The sequence below is a fragment of the Leiobunum rupestre genome, chromosome 8 (assembly GCF_980474605.1).
Source record: "Leiobunum rupestre chromosome 8, qqLeiRupe1.1.hap1, whole genome shotgun sequence".
Lineage (NCBI taxonomy): Eukaryota > Metazoa > Arthropoda > Arachnida > Opiliones > Sclerosomatidae > Leiobunum > Leiobunum rupestre.
Window position 1 is genome coordinate 17,069,888 of NC_143391.1, and position 21,960 is coordinate 17,091,847.

Consider the following 21,960-nt stretch of genomic DNA (forward strand, 5'->3'; position numbering starts at 1 on the left):
CGGTTCCGAACGGTTCCCCTCTGTAAAAAAGCAGAACAGTTTATTTGGTATAAAGCGGCTCTCGCGGTTCTTATGCGATAGCAAAATCCACGCAATGTTCTTTAGTGGCGAAAATGTCCGAGGAAAGTGAAGTTTCCGAGCTGACCGACAAATCGGATCCTTTAACAAAAAAGTAAGCCAATTATTCAAAAGAAACATAATAAAACAAAGATCAATATTCTGTCAGGGTATAATGATTGGAAAATTATTAATGGATATACGGCCAAGTGTGTGAGGCTAGCGGCGGAGAAATGTACCAACCTCCAAGGATCGAACAAGGGTCGAAAAACTGCCTCGGGCCGAGGCAACGGTTAAGTGGTCAAATGGATAAATAAAGCTTCCAAATAAAAGTTTTAATATCAAATATTGTAGATTGCCCCCTCACGTTTCGCTTTTCGACGGTTCCCACGAAAAGAACCTAAAACAAAAGTTAAAAAACTAAAACTAAAACTTTCGAGTATTGACTCCTCCTCCGCGCGAGACAGGGGAAAAAGCGTTCAAGGTGCCGGTAGCCGGACGATCGTCTCCACATATTCATTCTCCTTAGATATAAATTTTACGGTAGAAAATGGGCCAAAATTTCAGTTATTCATGTTTTTAATAAGAGCGAAAAAATCCTGGGTTCCTCGGCTATATTTAGACGACCCTCGGACCGAGGCCGAGGGTTTTCCAAATGGCCGAGGCTCGGTTCGATCCTTGCCAACCTCCATAATTGAAAATATTCAATTGGCAAATAATTTTATTATTATCAATGTCAGCAACGTTCTAGAAGTTGGAGGGGGAAAAGAGAAACGAAAAGGTTTGGAATTTTTAATGGAGTGTAGCTTCCCTGAATGCATGTGTACTTTTTACTACTAAGTAAATTGGCGGGAAAAGACTGAAATTTAAACACCGTTGAGGTTCCATAAACTTTATATGCTTTTAAAATGAAACTTTGGAGGGGGCAATAACACTAGTTGCCCTTCCCAGCAAAATTCTAGGGAGGGGTATTGCCCCCCTGCCCCCCTCCCGTTCCTACGCCCCTGATCAACGTCAAACTCTCGGAAACTAACTCAGTTTTTTTCTTCAAAATAAATAAATAAAGCTAAGCCTAAAATCCTGGGTTCGTTGGCGGTGAGCTAAGAAAATCGAAAAATTCTCGAATGAGAACGAAATTGCATCACCAAGGAGAATAATGTGTTCACGCGGTATAAAATCCTCCTTGGAAAACCAACTTACGAAAACATAGTACCAAATTAAGCGCCCCCCTACATGACCACTTGCGTTGCCCTTTAAGCTACTGCCAACCGTTAATAGCGTCTGCAATGCACTACATATATAGTTTGTGACGGTAACCAGAAGAGGGCGTAGTAATAGTTTTCGATCGCGAAAAATATTTCAGAAATTAGAAATTAAAACTTTTAATTGTCTCCAAAAACTATAATTTTAAGATTACCAATTATATTTCGACATTTTGAAATATAAAGGAGGCTGTATTTTCTATTAAATTTTTTAAACCAATATAGCTTGTTCCATTTCAGAATATTATAAGAGAAGAGTCACCATAATTTCAGAATGGTGCCAAGAAAGTAGACGCTGGGACCATGACTGATCACAAAATTCCTTGTATTTGTAAGAAAATAAATATTAAGATTATAATTATCTAGATATTTACTAAAGTTTAATAATAATTTTAATCTTTAAATTTTATATAATGGTAAATAACATTCGTGCGTTCAATATATACTTTTTTTGTAATATTTACAAAATCTTTGACCAATTGAAACGATTAATTTCCGATTTCTGAAATATTATTCAAGCTTATAATTTTTAATTTCTGTCCATTCAAATATAACGTATGTTTAAAAATTCCTTTTAAATAACCAAAAGCTGAGCTTGTACCGATGCTTTTCTGGAACCTGTTGAAAATCCCCAACAGGTTGACTTTTTTCAGTTGTCAAGCTCCTTGGGAGACCTAGCTTAAATTAAAATACGATATTGAAACAATTAATTATTTTTTGTGTAGGTATAATTCAATTATTAAACTAGAGTAAGGTGCGGAAGCTTGAACATATTTTACAAATCTTTCAATAAATAAAGTTAATTATAAAACTAGTGAAAAATTAAAGGGATAATATCAAGAAACATTCTTAAGAAATATTATCTCAATTATTCAGCTTTGTAAATCTATAAAATTTTAAATAAACTCAATTTCGCTTAAAGCAGTGTTGCACTGTAACTACGGACAAATTAAAGTAACTGTGAAACCCCCGGACTAAGTCCGAACGGCGCCGGGTAGTAGCGGAGCCAATGGGTAATTCGGGTATGTCATGGACTGACTTGAAACTTTAGAAATCCTACCAAAATAAATTTAGGTAAATTGTTTGGGGGTTAATTTGTGAATTCCGTAAAAAGTCTACTGAATTTAATATAGGAAGACTAAATAAATAAAAAACAACCCCAAATCTTTTCAAGGGGTTCAAATTTACTTGACCTACTTGATAAAAAATAGTGTCCACCTAAGTTCGTCTTCCCCTGTGGCCATTTAAGTTACCCTTGCCGACCACAGCAATGTTAACAAATTGTTTTTATTAAAGTAATGGAAAAAACAAATTTTCTCATAAACCAACTTTTTATTAACAAAACAAATGATTCCAATGAAGCATTAGAGTATTTTCTCGTTTTCATGCTCAATTTCAATTTACAACATTTTATAGACCAATTTCATATCCACACTCCCTCTCGCTCCAATAACAAGGATATATCTATCAATATTTTTCAATTAATCAACGTAGTTTTCTATACCACCAGATAACAACCTAATTATACCTATATTGTGGATTTCGTCAGCAACATTTGCGAGCTTTTTTAATCAGAAGCTGTGAGAAACCTTACTAAATGAATGTATTAAGATTCCACAGTTCAACGGTGGTCGGTCAGTACTAGATGCTTTGTTATTTTTTTCATTGGGATTAAACTCCTTATTTAATTTTTAACGTTTCCACGACCTAAAATTTAACTTTCCGCCATATAATTGACCATAAAATTCACTTACTGACCAAACCTGTAATACTAATTTAGTAAGTTTAACAATGTCAAAATAGCGAGTGTAAAATTCGTTTAAATAAATAATGTTTCTTTCGAAAGCAATTTGAATTTTCTGATTAGGGGTAGACGGAGAGAGAGAGAGAGTTGCATTCACTAATACATTATATTTCTCAGTATGAAGAGAAAATGGCCTATAAATTAAAAATATCTTAAGAATACAATAATGTAGACACATTTCTTTTCTGTACTACAATATTTTTTTTATACAAAGGCAACTTTTCTAGTCAACTGTGTGTTTTTCTCACTAGTTTTCGTTCATCGATCAAAGATACCTTTATTTCGGCTCACGATTGTAAGGGTGTTTTTGTGCATCGACATTTTTTCTTTTATTAAGGTGCGCTGTAATTATATTATAGTCTAATTTTCTTTAAATGACGTCATTTTAAATAGTAACAAATTAAGATATCATGTTTTAAAGTATTGCTTGTTTTAATTGATTGAATGAGCCTAATCGCCATCACAGAAGTTAGGCAGTTATATTCAGCAATTTGTTGTTTATTTTTTAAACCAAATATTAATTCGTATATAAATATAAGGCTACCTTAAAATTGACGTTAACGTGACAGTGTTAATACTCGGGGTTATTTTTATTTCCTAAAAAGTAAAATAATTTTTAGTATATAATAAAAAACCTGTGGTTTTTTATATACACGCGTTCATGGGCTTGCTCTTATTTACTTTTGATAAACGGATCGTTTTGACGAGTCAACATAGCTTTGATATAGATATTTTCCCTTTTAATATTTCTTTATCGTAAGTTTTCTTCAGTTCCCACGAGTGGTATTTTTTTGTCTTTCGTATTTTTTTTAAACTTTTTTATTTTTAGTTTTCCTTCCTAGTAAGAAAAAGGGGTACTTTTTTTTATCGGCGGTGTCTTTCGTGGTTTTCGTCCGATACGAAAAACGTATTATTTTGCCCCCGGCTTTTTTGGGGTCAACATTTTTGATATATTTTGTCGGCCGTAATTGACGAGCGGTTGAGGTTTTTTTAAAGAGCTTCCCCGGAGCGCGTCCGTCTGATGAGTGATAGGAAAGAGTTCGGCTTTATTGTCTTTCGCGTCAAAGCCAGTATCGATACCCGGCTGACCCTTGGAAAAAGGCAACTGTTAGTAATAGCGCAGTTTTGACGCCAGGACGTTTCCATAAACACTCGCGCCACGTCGAGTAACTCCACCATCGTTCTGAGGGAGGAAAACAATCATTCATTATTTCGGAGATTTCGAAGTTCATCTAACGAGACAGTTTAGCGTCAATCCGGACATAAACCGACATTTTTACCTCTCCGAGGGGACTTTGTACCCTAGGAGGGGTTATCCAACCACCGTGTTTGTCTGTCTGTCTGTCTGTGGGTCTGTCAGGCCTGTGAACGCGTTCGCATTTTCGGGGCAAAGGGTAATCACTGCGTACCCAGTTTCTTAGAATCAGGGAAAAGGTTTTTCCAAAAGCGCCCTCTTTTTGTCATTGGGTGTAGTATAATTTTTTAATTGGCCGGGATTCGAACCCGAACCCTCTTGCATGACAGATGAGCGTTCTACCGCAGAACCACGGATACAGTTACGTTTCACTGAAAATTAAAAACTCTTTCGAGGAGAGGTATATTTTGGCTTGCCAACTTGTTCTTATTGTCACTTAAACTTGACACCTCGGTTGTTTAGTGTAAAACACGATTTGGATTATTTTTCGAATTAAATATAATTTTTAGGTATTAATTAGTGTTGTTAATTTTCCGGAAAAATAAAATGCGGAAAAATTTCCAGAAAAGTTTCCGCAAATCGGAAAAATAAAAAATTTAAACATAAACTACTTTTTAAGGGTTTTTAATGTTTTTAACTTTTTATCGATTTCAAATGTCTAATATCAGTAAACATACTACAAAATACTAATAGTGTTACATTGTTAATCAGTTTAAACTAGTCTAGTTTTACTTTTAGATTTGAAAAAATTAGGCGAAAATGCCGCTTTATTTAAATTTGAAAACAATATATTAGACTAATCATGGAATGAAAAACTTTTTTATTTTTTTCGATAAAAAAACGGAAAATTTTCCGGAAAAAAAGGCCCCGATCATTTTCCGACATACAACACTAGTATTATTGTTGTTAAAAATATGGAATACGATTGACGATACAACCAACCTTTTGGACATTTCGTAAGCCTCTCTTGGATTGGTAAAAATCCATTTAATTTGTGGGGTTTGTATAAGATATAAAAATCCTTTATTTGTACGCGGTATTTGTTGGAGAGCTGTCGTCCATTATCCGGGCTGAGTCACGAGTTTTCCCTTTTTTCCATCAAGCTCTCGAAGCTCCGGTTCTCCAAGATTTTTCGAGCCATAAAGAGATTTCGGGGGTTTTCCCAGACGGGGAGAGTGTCGTATCCGAAGCCGGGGGAATTCGTCGGACCAAAAACTCCGATCTCCGCTTAATCGGTTTAAGTTCGTTGGCGGCAGTTTTCGCGGGAACTTTCAACCTAGCTCGGAGGCCAGTGCTAATTATCCGATTGGGCGAACGAATTCCGGCACTGAGATTTTCGAGATGGGACGTCGGTACCCGTTACCCTCCACCTTTTTATACAAAGGTCATCCATCCTATTGGATGATTGCAACCAACCATAGGGATCATCGAGCCACCGTACCGCTAAGGGGGTCATCTACGCTCGAATGCGTCGATATTGAAGGCACTCGAAACGATGAAACTGATTCCTTGTAAATTAAAACCAGAGCCCGTCGTCAGTACTTCCTAATCGTCTACTTCGGACCGTTACGATATTAGTTGTCTCTGTCTATCCATGTGGTCAGAAAAAAATAACATTTTTTTTTGATAAATTGAGGCGGTAAACGAAGGTTTAGAGCAGGGACGTCATTTGGGTGGGGCAAGGGGATCATTACCCTACCCCCCCTGAATTCTTCACGAATTTTTCTAATACCAACTCATACTCGGATGAAGTACGAGGATTATCTTGGGAAAATGTTTTATTCTGTCTATTATCCTGAAAATCACTAGCAATTATGCAATAACTATTTCCGCAGCTCAAGTTTTGCCTCATTCTGAAAAATCCTGAAATGACGTCCTTGGTTTAGAGCCGACCCGAAAGCTTTGTTTTCAGGGTCGATTGTTCTGTTAACCTAAACAGGTACGAAAAGGGTCAATTTCGTTGACGCTACTACTTAATCTTACGCTTTGCTATTTTCATGAAAAGTATTTCGGCCTGGTACATTTGAGGTATTTTGTTCAATACGGTGGAGATTACTCGAAGATGACTTTTATTATTGGTGAATGTGAAGCGCGCAACATTTAAATAAATAAATAAAAAATAATAATCAGCTAGGCTAATACCCAAGGCACCACCTTAGGCCCAAGTAGTGCTCGGAATTGTTTATTAATTATCCACAAATTTTCCGATTTATTTAAAAAACGTTGGTAAAAAGAATATCATTTTAACTTATTTAATAATGTTTTTTACGCAACCAAGCATTTATTTGAATAAAAGTGGTATTTATTTAAATAATTGTTTGTTTTATTTAAATAATAGGCTTATTCACTTTCGATTATTTAAACATTTTTCAATTTTTATTCAACTATTGGATATTTAAATAAATATTATTTAAATATCACCGAGCTTATTTTATTCATGGTTAAAAATTAATTGAAATCCGAGCACTAGGCCCAAGTCATCTAGCGACTTATTATGCCTTTAAACAGATGGCCGGGTTACAATGCGTAGGAGGGTGGTGGCAAGTCCTACATGCCACGCGAGCCAACAACTCCCTACACTAACCTCAATAAGTTTTGACTATTTCCGACACACGTGATCTGAAGTCCATCGAAGATAAAGAGGAAAATATCAAATTCATTCCGATCGGTGAGGAAACCGATATTGCGCTTATGCAAGGATCATTCGCTTTTCTTAGCTCTCAATGCTACGAAAATAAAATAGTTGGAAGCGGAAGTTGAAAAACCAATACACTTTCACTTGTGCTGTGTTTTTTTCCCGCTAAAAATCGACCATGATGCTTTCGGTTAATTAATATGTACTATTGACCCAGTTAAAATTGAAGATAAAGCGAATTTCCTTATTTTTGTGAGTTTTCAATGTCATGAAAATAAAAAAGTTGAAAGTGGAAGAGACAAATTACTGCGCTTCTTTATTAAAAAAATCGAAAATGAAAAAGAAACCTTAATAGTAGACAGTTAGAATTAAATAAAAATAATAAAAATATTTTAATCATCCTTTCCAAGTGATATATCAAGAAAGTGGTCCAACCATGGATAGTAGATTTTAGAGGATCGGTAAATAGCCTGGTTCTTAGCCCCCGTAAACCAATCACACTAACTTGTAAGGGAGTCGTCCAAGGTTATTTGAAAAAAAAAAAAACAAGTATCGCTAAGAGTGGACGATACTGTTCGAAAAAAGAAAAAAGATAAACACGAAGTACATTTTTACGCCAAAAGGTATTTTTTCAAGTTTTTATATGATATTTAGTAGATCATATTTAATCTATAGATTAAATATGATGTACAAACGACCTTGCTATACTCCCTCGGAGTCTCTCGAGCTGATTGATACGCGTGGAGAAATAAAATGCACTGTGGAAGGGTATCGAAAACCTGTCCCCTTAATTTACTGTCCATGGTCCAACTATGTAAAAATTAGAAATGGGATTCAAAATTTAGTAGCGCTTACACGTTTACTGACTGTCCCTTAACGTCTCTTTTTTTCTTCGTTTTTTGTGAAACTTTGCACGGCTGATGGTGAAAATAGGCGCGCTATTTTTGAGGCTCCTATTTGCGAGATGGCGCGGAAGTTTTAAGTCGTGGGTGGGTTAATCGTTTTTTTAGGGCCCACTTAGACTTAAGCCGATAACTGATAGCTAGATTGAAAAACATTGACGAGGCTCTTTAGGAACTAACGAGCTCTTAAGAAGACGTTTTTCTTCCGCGAAGAGCTGGTCGAGTGTATAATCTCCATCTTCTCTTTCCCTATCGTCTCAACCCCGTCATCATCATCCTCTTATAAAGACATCCCCGATTTGTTTACTCTCTCGGGCGGATAAAACTGGAACTCTAAACACTCCCTGTCTTAAATATTCTACCCCCGTTCTTTGGGATTCCATCAAACTAGAGCAATTATGAGAGCGGGATTAGCGTCTTCCTTCTATTGTTTGACGTAAAAGAGATTTTAAAAGTACTAGCCAAGTTAATCCTTTTATAATAACGAGAATTTAGCTGGGCTTCGTTCAATTTGTATTCTTTATTTTATTAGTGACCTCCTACAAATACGGGCAAAGTTTAATTTTTAATCCTGATAGAACGGGTGTTAAAATTACATAAAGAAACCGCGAAACGCGCGGAGGGGTACGTCTACAGTCCCGCCGAAATTGTTCCTTCCCTCGTTTTCGTCCTCGTAGTGAAGGCGTGAACCTTCAACCTGACCCAGGAAAGGAACGAGCTTTTCTCCTTTTTTCTCGCTTTCGTACATTATTATTAGAAGTTGGAATGCTTCCAAAACCAATTCGTTGATTTCGGTCATTTCGAGGCCCTTTTACGTAATAGCCGTTTTAGGGGCTAAGCGCCTTGACCATCTACGGCCCGCTCCGGCCGCCAGGGATCGCGTGCGACCGAGATCGAAGGAAGACTCCCCTTTTCTCTTTATTTATCCCCCCCGCAAACGTAACTATAGCCGTACGAGGTTCTGAATAGAAATTTCGGTTTTAAAATATTAAAAAAAAGAGAGAGGGTCGTTTCTCAAAATCTTAAAGTGGCCCATTAATATTATTCTTCTACGTCGAGATTTCCCTAAAGTACCGAGATAAAGGGAAAAAAAACAACGAAATACGTCGGAAGGCGAGAGAGAGAGAGAGAGAGAGAGAGAGAGAGAGAGAGAGAGAGAGAGAGAGAGAGAGAGAGAGAGAGAGAGAGAGAGAGAGAGAGAGAGAGAGAAAAGGGAACCCGGACCCAGTAAATGTCTCTAATCCCGAATTCAGAAGGGCCCTTTTTCTATCCATTTCACGCAAATGCTCCTATCTTACAATTTAGGATTTTATCCCCGGTGACCGTTCCCAAACCTTTATTTCTGCTCCTCGTGACTCGCGTTCACTGTACTATCGATTAGACTTTTGTGTTTATCCACCGTCAGCCTTACCATGTACGGGTTCCCCCCCCCCCCTCGTCTTATTTTTATCTCGAGCTTACTCTCGGTACTTCCTTTCTCTACTAGAATCCTTCAAGAGTTATTTTATAATATCGTTTGATATTTCGGGCGATAGTAAGGCTCTCGCGCCACCGCCTTCGACCGAAGTGTTAGGTAAGGTCAACGCTATTCGAAACCGCGTTGGTAGGAATCTCGCCAGCGTATTGCTCTTGGATTTCTTTTTTACGCGTAAAAAACGGGACACACTCTCCGGGCGGCTTTTTCATCCGCCTTCCTCCGAAAACAAGGTCCAATTTCTTTAATGCGTTTGTTGGCGGAGAAAGAAAAATTGGAGTCAGCTCGCGTTTCGTGTACGCTCCATTTTCGGGGGGGAAAGGGGGTCGAACTTTCCCGTCTTTGTAAATAATAAATGATGGAGAGTATTTGCGTATTATTCCCCTTTTCCCCTTTACTTACTTATTCACTAAGTCCCTCCCCCCTGGTGGCGGCTTTCTCGCTTTCGGCTCGCCTTAATGAACGAGCGGATTAACCGGTGGCGGCGCTCCGCTCTTACCTCTCTCATTTATCCGGATCGTTTAAAGGGGGAGGAGATGCCGGATGAGAACGCGGGACGCTGAAGACGAAGCCGAGAAAATGTACCGCGAATAGTTTTTCGAGTTTCTAATAAGATAATAAGCCCTTTTTTTGGGGGCGCGTTGTAGTACCGTGTTTTTGAAACCGGTGGCGAATTAAAGCCGGGATTTCCCTCGGTAAATGAAAAGAAGTATTGGGTAATAAAAAGCGATTTAGACCTTTTTAGCTTAATGAAAAAGGAGGGAAAGTTCTTTTCTTCGTTGGAATCGAGCGCGCCGAAAATACTTAAGCGCGCTATATCCGGGCGAGTACCAGCCCCAAACTAAGAGTAATTTCGCGATTACAATTGGTTGTACCGGTACGGGTTATAGCGGTACGCGAAACTCGCCTTTGGTGGCCGGTCCTCCCTCTTTCGTTCGACTCCTCGTCCAGCGTTGACCGCGCCGCCCGCCAATTTGAGAGTCCAACGAGTCCGTTCGGAAGGCGGGGGCGGCACCGGACGTTTGAGCTTGCAGACCCCCGAAGACCAGTTCCTCGTTGGTCATCGTGTAGACCCTGGAGATGGTGGCCACGCAACGGAAGCGCACGTTGCCCTGCTCGAAATTGTCTTGGCTGACTGAAAAGCGTAATCCCAGCGTCGAGCTCTCCAAGCCGTCGGGCGTCGTCACCGCCGGGTATTCGATCTCGTAATCCGACCGAACCTGACCAAATTACCAAAACGGAGTTGGAACGAATTATTTGAACACTCTCGAAATCCATAATTCCTATTCAAATGAACCGGAAACGCTAATAGTATCCCCCCTCTCGATTCCGACCCGGAAAAGCCGACTTCGAATTGGCTCTGGGAATTTGAAAACTCTATTTTAGCTTCGAATCGAAAACTGCCGAGGCCCAGTTTCCTAAATCTCTTTTAACGTTATCAGTTCTCGGTGGTACTTTTCCCGGCTTTATCGCCGTTGACAAGATATACGCTGGAGTAGGCGTATATTGAGGTAGGCCGCTTCCGGGATCTCTCGCTCGCCAACTTAATGGAGCCGAGAAAGGGAGGAGGCGCGTATACCCCGGAACCATTAACGCCTATAGAGACACGAAGCATTAGTTCAAAAATGAACCCGGGGTGAAATTAAACTTCGCTTAACGTTTAAGAATTTCGAAGGAACTCGCTTTCCCCGGCCTCATCTTGGCTGATGGAAGGCGCTCGTTCTATAAGACTGCCGCAAACTTAGCTCGTGTAGAGGCTTCGGACTCTTTCCAATTTATCGTATATAAGGCCAGCCTTTTAACGGTAAACGAACGTCCGCTAGAACCTTATTTTAATCCTCCGTTAGCGAGCCCCTTTCGAAGTCCCGACTTAGGGTCTTCCATCGAGATATTTTAACCATTTGCCTTTAGATCGAAAGGCTCGCGCACCCTTCAAAATTTATACTTCGTGTTTACTAAGGATAGATTAGATAATATCTTTTAAAAGCGCGCGTTCCCTAGGCATGGCTAGTATTACTTATCTAGTAACTATATATAACCACCCCCCCCCTTCCATCGCGCCTTCTTCAAAAGCTTTCGGCTAATTATAAGCGAGGGGGGAAGGGAGTTGGCAAATAGCTATTAGAAGCCGCGGCTAGCGAGCATCCTATTTATCAACGGGGATTGGCTGGAACGTCGACTTGATTAACGAGAATATTATATAGCTGTATACGTTTACCGGTTCGTCGTTGATAAACCATTTGAGAACGGCGCTAGGCTTGGAGCGAGCCGACGTGCAGTTCAAGTGAACGGGGTCACCCAGTTTGTAGAGCGGTTGACCTCCACTGATCGTTGGTCCATGCGAAGGAAGAACTAGATTCGCCACAACACGTCAGCCAGAAAAAAAGACAGAGAGAACGAAGAAAAAAACTAGAATTGAGCGCTTTACTTTCAGTTACGTTTACGGAGAAAAATGAAATATTATTTTCCATAAATTTTGCCCCCGGGTTGTTTTCCCTCGCGTCTAGTTTCCCGAAATTTATACGCGCTTTAAATACCTACATACGCTTATATTTCTAGCGTCGAATTTGCTTTCTCTTTAATTAGTTATCCAGAGAAAATGTATCTTTATTCGAGAAGTTTAGGACCAACATCAAAGACCATTAAACTTTCTCAGGGAACTTCGTTCTCCAATATATTTCCAGCGGCTCGGGAGCGAAAAGTTAATTTTAATACGAATGACAATTAATTTATTAATTAGAGTGGGCAACGGTAGGTTGAGGCGAACACTATCGTAAGGCGAAGTGCGCGGCGGAGATGGAAATAAAGAACAGAACATTGACTGGATAAGAGGTTCCCAACCTACCAAATACCTGCAATTCCTTTTCCGCCTCCTGCGTATCGAAGTTAGGCGCCTCGCCACTCACTTCGCAGCGGTACGTGCCTGATGATTGCAAGTCCAAATTTGTCAGGAACACTGTGAATTGGCTGGATTTCGAGAGCTGCGTTTGGGCAGAATAAAATGAAGAAAATCCTTAGACAGTTTAGGCAGTAAGAGTTGGCTTATACATTTTTTCGCGGGCTTGCTTATATTATTTGCTACAATTCAATTCACTGATTTAGTTTTAAACATTTCACGTTTGGATATGACGCGTTTCAACGTCAATCAATGTTGCCAATGTTCGAAAGTTGAAATTTCCATTGCTGGGTAAATTTCCCACAAATTCTCACACCCCTATTTAGCCCCGCCCTCAATGAAAACACAACGGAAAACATGCCATCATTTTAAATTTTTTTTTAAAATTAACCTTTTAAAATTAAATTTGATTGATTTAACGATTTTTAAACATTTTGGTTACTAGGCCTATGCATTTATTGATTGTAGTATTATGAGGCACCTCCTTTATATTATTTATAAAACACAAGATTCACGAAAATACACTGCTCTATATAATTTTGGACTTTCTATTGATAGTCAAATTAAAAAAAATACCCGCAGACAAAATCAACGTTTTATAAAAAAAAAATTACCCTTTTCCCACAGAGCCAAAAGGGACCCAAAAATTCCCACAATATGGGAAATTTCCCACAATATTTATTATCGCCGTTTAGGGTCGTTTTTCGCGAGTTGCGAGACTTTATTGAGAATTAGACATTCGTGGTAGCCAAGACTTCCCCTCTCTCTCTCGCTCGCTCGCTATTCTAAATACGATCGTATTTTGTCTATTTTCTTTTCCTCGCGTCAGTTTGGCGGGTGAAAAAAAGGGTGGGGTGTAAATATGGGGGAAAGGAGGACTTCACGCGCCGTAGACTGTGTTATGTTTCTGTCCCTTTGGGAGCGGAAATGAAAGAATTAATGAAAGCAGTAGCGCGTGCTTCGGCGGAGATGAAAAGAGTGAGGGCCCCAACGAAGGATGCCCGCGAATTGAAAAGGCGGCGAAGAGAGCCGGAGAAAGATTACGCCAGTCCAAAAGAGAGCCACGGGAGGGGGGGATCGGGAAAGTACAAAGGAACCGACCTAGGCTCGATCCAGGCGAAAGTGGGGACCAGCGGGGGGGGGGGGGGCTGAGAGTTATTGCAGCGTGTTCTTTCGTCGCAGGTGCAACCTAACAGAAGTGTCACCTTCTCCCCGATTTTTCTGTCAAATTCTTTTCTTGATCTCTCTCAATGTGCGCCGCGCTGGAATCTCTTGGAGCGTCTCTAAGCCCGGCCCTGTCATTTTTGTCAGTACAGCGCGACACTGATAAGCGACCGCCGATTTTTTCGGTTATTAATTCCTAGTACATAAATATCCACCGCCGACTAAATGAAAAATACCGCTATGACATCCCACCAACCGCAAACTTTAAAAATTCAACCCACATTCTCTTTGTTTTAACACTAATTGGAAAAGACTGCACCTGGAACAGATTTTATACAGGGCTGAACTAGTGACATTCAAGGGTGTATCCAGGATTTTATTTCAGGGGGGTTTTTTGAGGGAAAATTTCAAGGTGGGGGTGCTGACGGAAGTTTCACTGATTTTTATTAGGCACCCCCCCCCAGTCATCAGCATACGCCCTTGGTACGACCTTCAAAAGCGCCATTTGCCCACTCTGCCTCTGCCGTAGACATGCAGCTTCTAACTAAACACAATAAACACAAACCATTTTTTTTAAACTATTTTGGTTTGTGGTTTGTTAACCAGATAATGTGGACGAGAAAAGTAGTAAATAGAACATAAATGGTAAGATTAAACCTTCGATATAAATTAAACTCGTGGTAATATAATTGAGATACTCTCGCGGTAAGCCTCGTCGATCGGCATCCATCTCGTTTACGGCAATTACGATCTGGAATACAGTTCATTACTCGAATAATACATTTAAACGTTCGCCTATAACCGCTAGTGTGGATGTTTAAGAAAGGGAATATGAGAATAATAGGAGTTGGGGTTTGATAAACTATATTGGCATGATGGAGAGGCAGGCCGCGCCGACTAATAGACGCGTAAACAACGAGCGGCCAGTTTGTCTCAATTACGGAACACGGTGGCGATAATCGGGGGACTCTGGGACTTTGGGCTTGTTGCAAACAGAGCCTGGATTTATGAGCTTCCTTCCTTGATCCTTATTACAACCCCTCCAGGATAATCTCGTCTATAGACTCAGGCCCGACAAGAGAGGGGGGAAGCCGGTACAAATTACCGGGGCCCGTCTTTGAACAAACGAGGTATATTTCTCCCACTTTCCTCTCCGAAAAAGGATAGCTACCTCCAGTAGTAATGGCTCTCTCGGGGCCCGGAATTTATATTTTACCGGGGCCCGGGCCCGCTCTTGGCGGCACTGTATATACTCTTACTCTCGCTGCTCTCGAGACGTAGACTTTCGCGCATCCAAACGTTTTTGCTTCTTTCGCGGACAAACTTATCAGTGGTGTGATTATTTATAAGTACTTATATTAAACGCGCCTAAATTAGGACAAAGAATACTAAAACTACGTAGGCCTTTGTCAAAAGCAAATGGCTACCTCCAAGCGTTTGTATTTATCTTAAAATCCGACTAGAGGAGGTTGGGAAAGCGGGTACAAATTTCGCAGAGCCACGACCCTTCACCGAAGACATATATGTTTAGAAATAACATCTCTCAAGTGGCCCGGAATTATTTGTTTTACTGGAACTATAGGCTCGCTCTTACAAGGAGACATCCCGAAGTGTAACCCACCGATTTTGTTCAAACTCGGGGGATTGGTAGACCTTCATGTAACTTGAAAAATCTTAAAGGGAATTTATTCAATGGGCAACCGTTTTGCCATGGCAACGAAAAATGTTTTTGACAACAACAAAAGGAAATTTTCCCATTGAAAATAACATGGGATTCTGACCGTTTACTAAGACCCCCCTGTGAAAAATTTGAACAAATTTCAAAATTTCGAAAATGCCAAAAATAGAAAAAATTGACAAAAAAAAACATCAAAATTGATCAATTTAAGGTCAAAATCCCATGTTATTTTCAATGGAAAAATTTAATATTTTGCGTTGTCAAAAACATTTTTCGTTGCCATGTCAAAACGGTTGCCCATTGAATAAATTCCCTTTAGGATTTTTCATGATACACGAAGGTCTACCAATCCCCCGAGTTTGAACAAAATCGATGGGTTACACTTCGGGATGTCTCCTTGTTAGGGGCCCCGAGGATCTTAGAAATAAGTACTTGTTTGAAGAAATTGCCGTTTGTACTTACGTCAATATGGATTCCCGGAACGGGCAGGTACTGCGCCGGCGGATCGTCGTTAGGGACGTAACGGTAAAACTCGACATTGTCTTTATACCATTTGACGGAGTAGAGCTGCTCGTCCTGGAGATCGTAGAGGCAAGAAAGCTCGACGGACTCGCCGATGAAAGAGGGTGATGGCACGTCCACCGACTGCAAACGGATGGCGGAGGCTAAATCCATTAGGCTTGACACTGCGGGGGCAAAGTGGAAATAAAGTTGCCACTACCGGAATACTAATTAACGCGCTTTGACACGTCTCATTTACTTCTCCTCGAAACGAAACCCCTCCCGGCACCCCACTCTATAAATATCTACGAACGTAAAGGGACGAAGCGAAAGGGATTTCGGGGATTTGCAAACCCCCTTTCGTAACTCGTAAAACAAATGACTACACCATTGCCACTAAATTTGGACGCATCTCGTAACTGGGGGCTCGTTGGCGGTAAAATTCGCTGAAATGTGGAAATGTTATCGTATTTTAAGAACCTCGGGTTTCCTTTTAAATCGCAATTATACCTTAATGGATGGAAAATTGAAAGCTAACCAACCTTGAACGCAAAAGAAGAGTAGAATGAGTTCCGAAAGTGACGTCAACTGCGGTAGTGATGACGTCAGAGGAGCCGACCGCTCCATGAGCCGGTGTCCACTCGGGACGCCGTCTTACGCTCTTCGGCCGCAGCGGAGCGCCTCCTCTTCTCCCTGTACAGAATGAAAATGGTCAGAATCAGCAAGTGTAACATAATTTTCACTAGGAATACGCGAGAGCCCAAAGAACGAGATTTCTCTAACACGACTGAGGGCGAATTGGCAACGAATAAACATCTTATTCTCTCGAAATTGGCTTATTTCTTCGACGCTTGAAGGGTTTCGGATATAATTGGCCTAACTTTCGGCTTAACTTTGGCCGCAAATCGTCGACGTACGCGCCACTTGATAGAAACGTCAGCTACGTCGAAAGTAGGACTCTTCGCTTCGGCGAGACGCGACGGACGACTATCGCGTCTATCCGCGGGTACGTTGGCTCACATTTCTGGGAATTAAGCCGAAGACGTTTCTTATAGCGAAACACGATGGTATTAAGACAACATCTGTTTTCGTTGCGAGCCGAAACTCCACTCTTCTCGGACGCCTGTTTTTATACGTTTTATTGGCTCGAGGATGTATGAGAGGATCTCCAAGATTCGTTGCCGCTGAAGAGGATTGGATAGAAAACATTGTCTTTAGGAGGAGCTTATACCCGATGGAGAGGATAAATAACGCGACCGGACTGTTTTTGATAGCTCCGGAAAATCGTTTCCCCCAAACTTCCCCAACCGATCTCCTTCACTCTGCAAATCCTTCGTACGATTCTGAAATTCGGCTGGTGGCTAACTAAAAGTCTTTCGAAAGAGAAGTTCTCCAAAGTGGATTTTAAGATAGTTTTCGTTTACATATTGCCTCTTTCGTTAAGTAGAGTTACCGGGTTGTTTGGGCTTAGGTAAATATTTTGGGTTGAAAAATGTTTGAAATATACGCTTCTGTTATATACTACAAGATGGAATTTTTGTTTGGAGAATATGATAATAGAATACATGTAAGCGAATTTCAATATTGTACTATGGAGGACTAAACCAGGCTTTGAGTTAATAATGACGGATTGTCTTTAAATTGGAAAAGTAGGTCGTGGACAACAAGCACCATCTCGTTATTTTGCTCATAAAATTGTATTAACAATGCTACAAAGAACCTATTTAGGAAAGCGAGAACGAGAAAGTTGATCCGTTTACGGAAGAGTACGACTAGATAAGTTAAACTGAAAATCGCATTTCAAATTAAACCAGTAACGCGTGTAATTGCCATATTTATAATATTTTATAACTACAATAGTTGAGAATCTACACAATTCATTTTTATATTTATGATATATAAAATTAAATCGTTAAACTTAGATTTTATTAAAGTTAATTTAAATTAAATCGAACTTTCCCATAACCAACGAAAGTAATTATACTAATTTTCTGTAAATAGAAAAGAGGTCAATGCTAGGTGGCGCTATACAAATGTTAAAATGAACGGTTTTCATTTTGAAATTAGGTAATGGATTATGACAGGTAGACTCGTAAGTCGTACGTTCCAAGGTTCTTGGTAAATAGCTTTAAAACAAATCACTTAGTCCGCACTCCATTTTATTCATTAATGAATTCACACAATGAATTTCGAAACTTTAAGACAAATATGGACCATGAAAATTCCGCTTAACTACCTATACCAAGAATTAATTTATTTATACTTAAGTATCAACTATTCCTGATTTGATATCAAATTTTTTAACACGAAAGAGGTTTTGGATGGTTTTCTTTTCATCGATCATTTGGTGGGTGTTCTTTAAATAATACCGAAATAAATTACTGTTTTTAACCGTTCTAAACTGTGCAAATATCGAGTCTGAAATAAGATTTTTATCATAAGTAACATAATACCTCTAAGTATGGCACTTGTAGCCTAGCTCATGCATTTTTTCAAACTAAATCCTTTTTTCACCAAAGATAAATCAGTAAAACGACTAGCTACTCTGTAACCCGGAAGTTTAACCCTCTTTGTGATTTTTTTATTGGTCTTCCAAAAGGAGTCAGAGTTCAAATTCAGCCAATCATATAGTACTCCAAAAAAACTTTGTCTGTTGCGTAACCATAGTGCGGCTAAATACCTATTAAGCCTAAAAATGGCGGTACTCAAAATTGCGCGCCAATTCCCGGAATATAATGTTAAAAGCCTAGGTTTTTTTCTGCCTGTCCCCCTTTAAATTAACTTAAAGGAGCACAAATACCCTGGTGGTAGGCCCACCGCTGAACATGTTGGCCTAATTTAAAGGGGGACGGGCAGAAGAAAACCTAGGCATTTAACGGAAGTTGGGTTAGATTAGTTCATGGCACCGTTACCTACTCTACCGAGGGGCGCTATTTAGAAAAAAATTTGACGTCAATGTGAAGATAGGATGTAGTAAAAAAATTACTAATGTCATACTTAGAGGTATTATGTTACTTATGTTTTTATTGATTCGATATCTTTCGATGTATTTTTAATACCCATCAAATTAATAGCTTCATTTTGGTATTTAATGTATTAATTTCAACCATTAATATCGAACTGCATTAGCTAGTCTGACCTCAGTCGCTATGATGGGAGGGGCTTAGCTATTATGACGTCGGTCACGCGCCACCGCTCAAACATTGTATTGAAGGGCAACGTTTGGAAACTTGACTACGCATTGTAACCCGGCCACCTGAATTAATGGCTTTAAAAGTCGCTTGATGACTTAGGACTAAGGTGGTGCCTTTGGTATTAGCCTAGCTGATTATTATTATTATTATTATTATTATTTATTATTATTATTCGGTGCAAAATTTAGTTTGTCAAATTTTAATACACATCTTTTTGATTGAACGAAAATAGGTAAGGGTATTAATAATAAATTCCTTTATTTATGGTTGTCAAGTAATTTGGATATATTACAGGTGTTTTTCTAAAAATCAAGAGTCATTTTCTTCGCCACTTAAATCGCGCAATCCCGGAAACGTTTTGTGGATTAAGTCAACGACAAAAGCCTGTTTCCTGATTGGCTTAAGCGATGATGTAAAACGCAGAAAGGCCCCGCCCATCTTAGCCCCAGAAAGGGCAATGATATAGTTAGATATTAATGTTGAAACGAAATAGATATGGATCATATTCATCATAAAGTAATTAATGAGACCATAAGTGTATAATATTGTTACAAAAGTGTGATTCTTTCTATTCTTCACACGCAAAAGTTTTACTGAGAACTATTCACAAGACGAACTGCATTACGGGCTTCGTCGCCATTTCGCGTTCGCTTGCTAACGCGTCACACGTAGCCTTTGACAGCGCCTCGCTAGGGGGAGATTCTCTTCTTGCGATGACGTCACTCCGTTACTAGCTCTCAGAAAAATATTCCCCAAAGTGACAAACTTATGGAACAATATTATAGACTTATGATGAGACGTAAAAACGGTTTACATTAAAAATAGCATTTATTTAAAAATTATATATAATATATATATAAATAATTATTAATTTGGTTTCGTTTGCAATGCGCTTCTCGCTTGATCTAAACTCGTCATTATTTAAATATATATTATTTGTGAACACATATTTAAATTTTTTTAGTCAAATCTGTCTGAAACTGAAATCGTAAAACGCAGGCCTCGCTGCCTTTACTCGAACTCCCGGCGGACAAGTATAAAACTGGGAATCAGGGTGAGAAATAAGGAATTTTTTAAAACTGGACCTGCGGCCAGTAGAGCCTAGGTAGTTTAATTAACAAACTGGCCACTGGCCACTTACCATTTTTTAACCTTCAAAATCCGGCTTTCATAATTTATGGTCAAATTATCTATTCTGGACAATATAATAATAATAATAATAATAATAATAATAATAATAATAATAATAATAATTTTATTAGTTATTCAATCAATTGTATGTTTCCAGAAAATATAGGCGAAGTCATTGGATGACTTTTAAGCCTTAACACAGACATAATTCTTTAGTAAGGGATTATACAAAAAATAGTATAGCTAGAGAATCGGATTAGTTGTTATAACAATTATATCTTAAACAATATATACGTAATGTTATTTTTTTTTCCTTAAAAAGTTTTTAACAGTTCCTTTAAATTGGGAGAGGTTTGACAAATCAGAATTTTCTATAGAGTTAAAATAGTTAATGCCATCGTAAAAGATAGACTTTAGCTTGATTTGCGTACGTGGATGGGTAATTTTTAAGAGAGGTTGTATGCTATAGACCCGACCCGAATAAGCCTACTGAGAGAGAGACTGTTTATGTTTCTTTTTGCTGAATTCGCTTCTTCTATACTGGGTGTAGAGTGTAGAGTAGACAGACTCACGACCCCAGTCACCCACCCATACACGCAATTGACCCAAGGCCAAGTACACAGCATAGAAGCAAAGATCAAACAATTTTAGGGATTAATATAGTATTTTTTTAATGAACTAAATTCTTGAAGGTAAAAATCTTTAAATTAATTAAGTGGTCACCAGGGCCACTAACACCCCAAGCATTTAATTTTTAAACTGGCCCAGCTAATTTTTAAACTGGCGATTGGCCTGTGATAGTGCCTTATTTCTCACACTGCTGGGAACACTATCCGACAACGAATCGTATTTCTCGAGGAGGCGAAAGCGTTCGATCGAGAGGTTTCGCTATTTATGTAAGTGTTTAGGCTGGTATATGTATACATTGAATGTCCGACCGAACACTCCATTGAGCGGATAGCGCGAATTGCGGGTCAGACACGTGGCGCCCCCTACCGAGAGGGATAAATGGAGGCTGCCGTCTTTAGAAATATCGAGAAACGCGTAACCCAGCATCTGTCGCGTTACCCCTTTTTCATCCTCTTATATTTTCTACTCGGCCCGCTCCGCCGAGAGATGTCGCGCTTTCATTTTGGGCAACATATCTCGGGCTCCGGCTAGCATCTTCCCATTTCTCACTTTCCGTGTCGTTTTAGCTTGAAATGTATGAGAATCTAGAACTTTTTTTTCCTCTTTTTTCCCAACAACGTTGCTGATGCGAATGCTGTATTTCTCGGCTGAAAAACTCGGTTAAAAGAGAGACGCGACTGCAGATACGGAAGGGAAAAAAGGGTGATAGTATCCAAACAAAGAAAAAGTGTCATTTTAAATTGTAAAGATGTTTCAGTTTCTAGTTTTCCACCGAGAAAATTCCGGAGAATAAAAACGAGAAAGGAAAAAATATTCCAAAAACTAGAAATAATAAAAATGGCCGGGAATGGAAATAAATACTTTTCTGGATGTAGATTTGGCGCACGTTCGCTCTCCATATCGTTGCGTTTTGAAATAAAAAGAACGCGAATGAAATAACACCGCGTTCCTTATACGTATATATTTACGTTTTGTTCTGGTAGCTTTAGTCAAACTGGAGGGCATCGACTTTGACTTTATAAGATCCAAGAAAGAGCTTTCGTTTTAGCTTTCATTTTAAACTGGCAGACTTTGACAAGAAAAGCGGTTCTTAACTCCATCTACGAGTTGCTTCCGAGGATCACTTTCTTTCGTTTTATATTCGTTTACGGCGATCAGGCGGACTCCGGGGCCCTGAGGAAACTTAGAAGTTAGGAACTATCTATCCGCGCGGATGGATATTTCTCGCCAATAGCCTCTTCTCCTTAGACACTTTTTTTAGCATAGCGCTTTATTTTTGCCTACGCAAGCTCAATCTGTTTCAGACCGATCTTGCGCGAAAAATCTATAAAGGTTTGGAAGAATGAACCGGGCGAGGGGGGTAGAGTATCGGTTGGCGCTATCGGTTCGACGAAACGCCCGCAAACTTTACCCTTTCGCTGACTTAGACAGAGATGC

At 39.4% G+C, this 21,960-nt stretch overlaps 1 protein-coding gene across 3 annotated transcripts in view; it reads right to left on the minus strand.

Moving 5' to 3' along the window:
* Positions 1–2,669: 2,669 nt before the first annotated feature.
* Positions 2,670–21,960, minus strand: part of LOC149932537 (uncharacterized) — a 53,762-nt gene continuing 34,471 nt past the window's right edge. The window contains exons 2-7 of one of the 3 annotated variants that reach the window (XM_090156730.1): positions 16,111–16,261; positions 15,530–15,753; positions 12,175–12,310; positions 11,548–11,681; positions 10,237–10,549; positions 2,670–4,306 (exon numbers count right to left, since the gene is read on the minus strand). In XM_090156730.1, the coding sequence (XP_090012856.1) occupies positions 4,185–4,306; positions 10,237–10,549; positions 11,548–11,681; positions 12,175–12,310; positions 15,530–15,753; positions 16,111–16,195 (1,014 nt within the window). In that variant the 5' untranslated portion in view covers positions 16,196–16,261 and the 3' untranslated portion in view covers positions 2,670–4,184. Of the gene's footprint in view, positions 4,307–9,772; positions 10,550–11,547; positions 11,682–12,174; positions 12,311–15,529; positions 15,754–16,110; positions 16,332–21,960 lie in introns of those variants that run through there. The other 2 variants (XM_090156731.1, XM_090156732.1) reach the window with 2 other exon arrangements.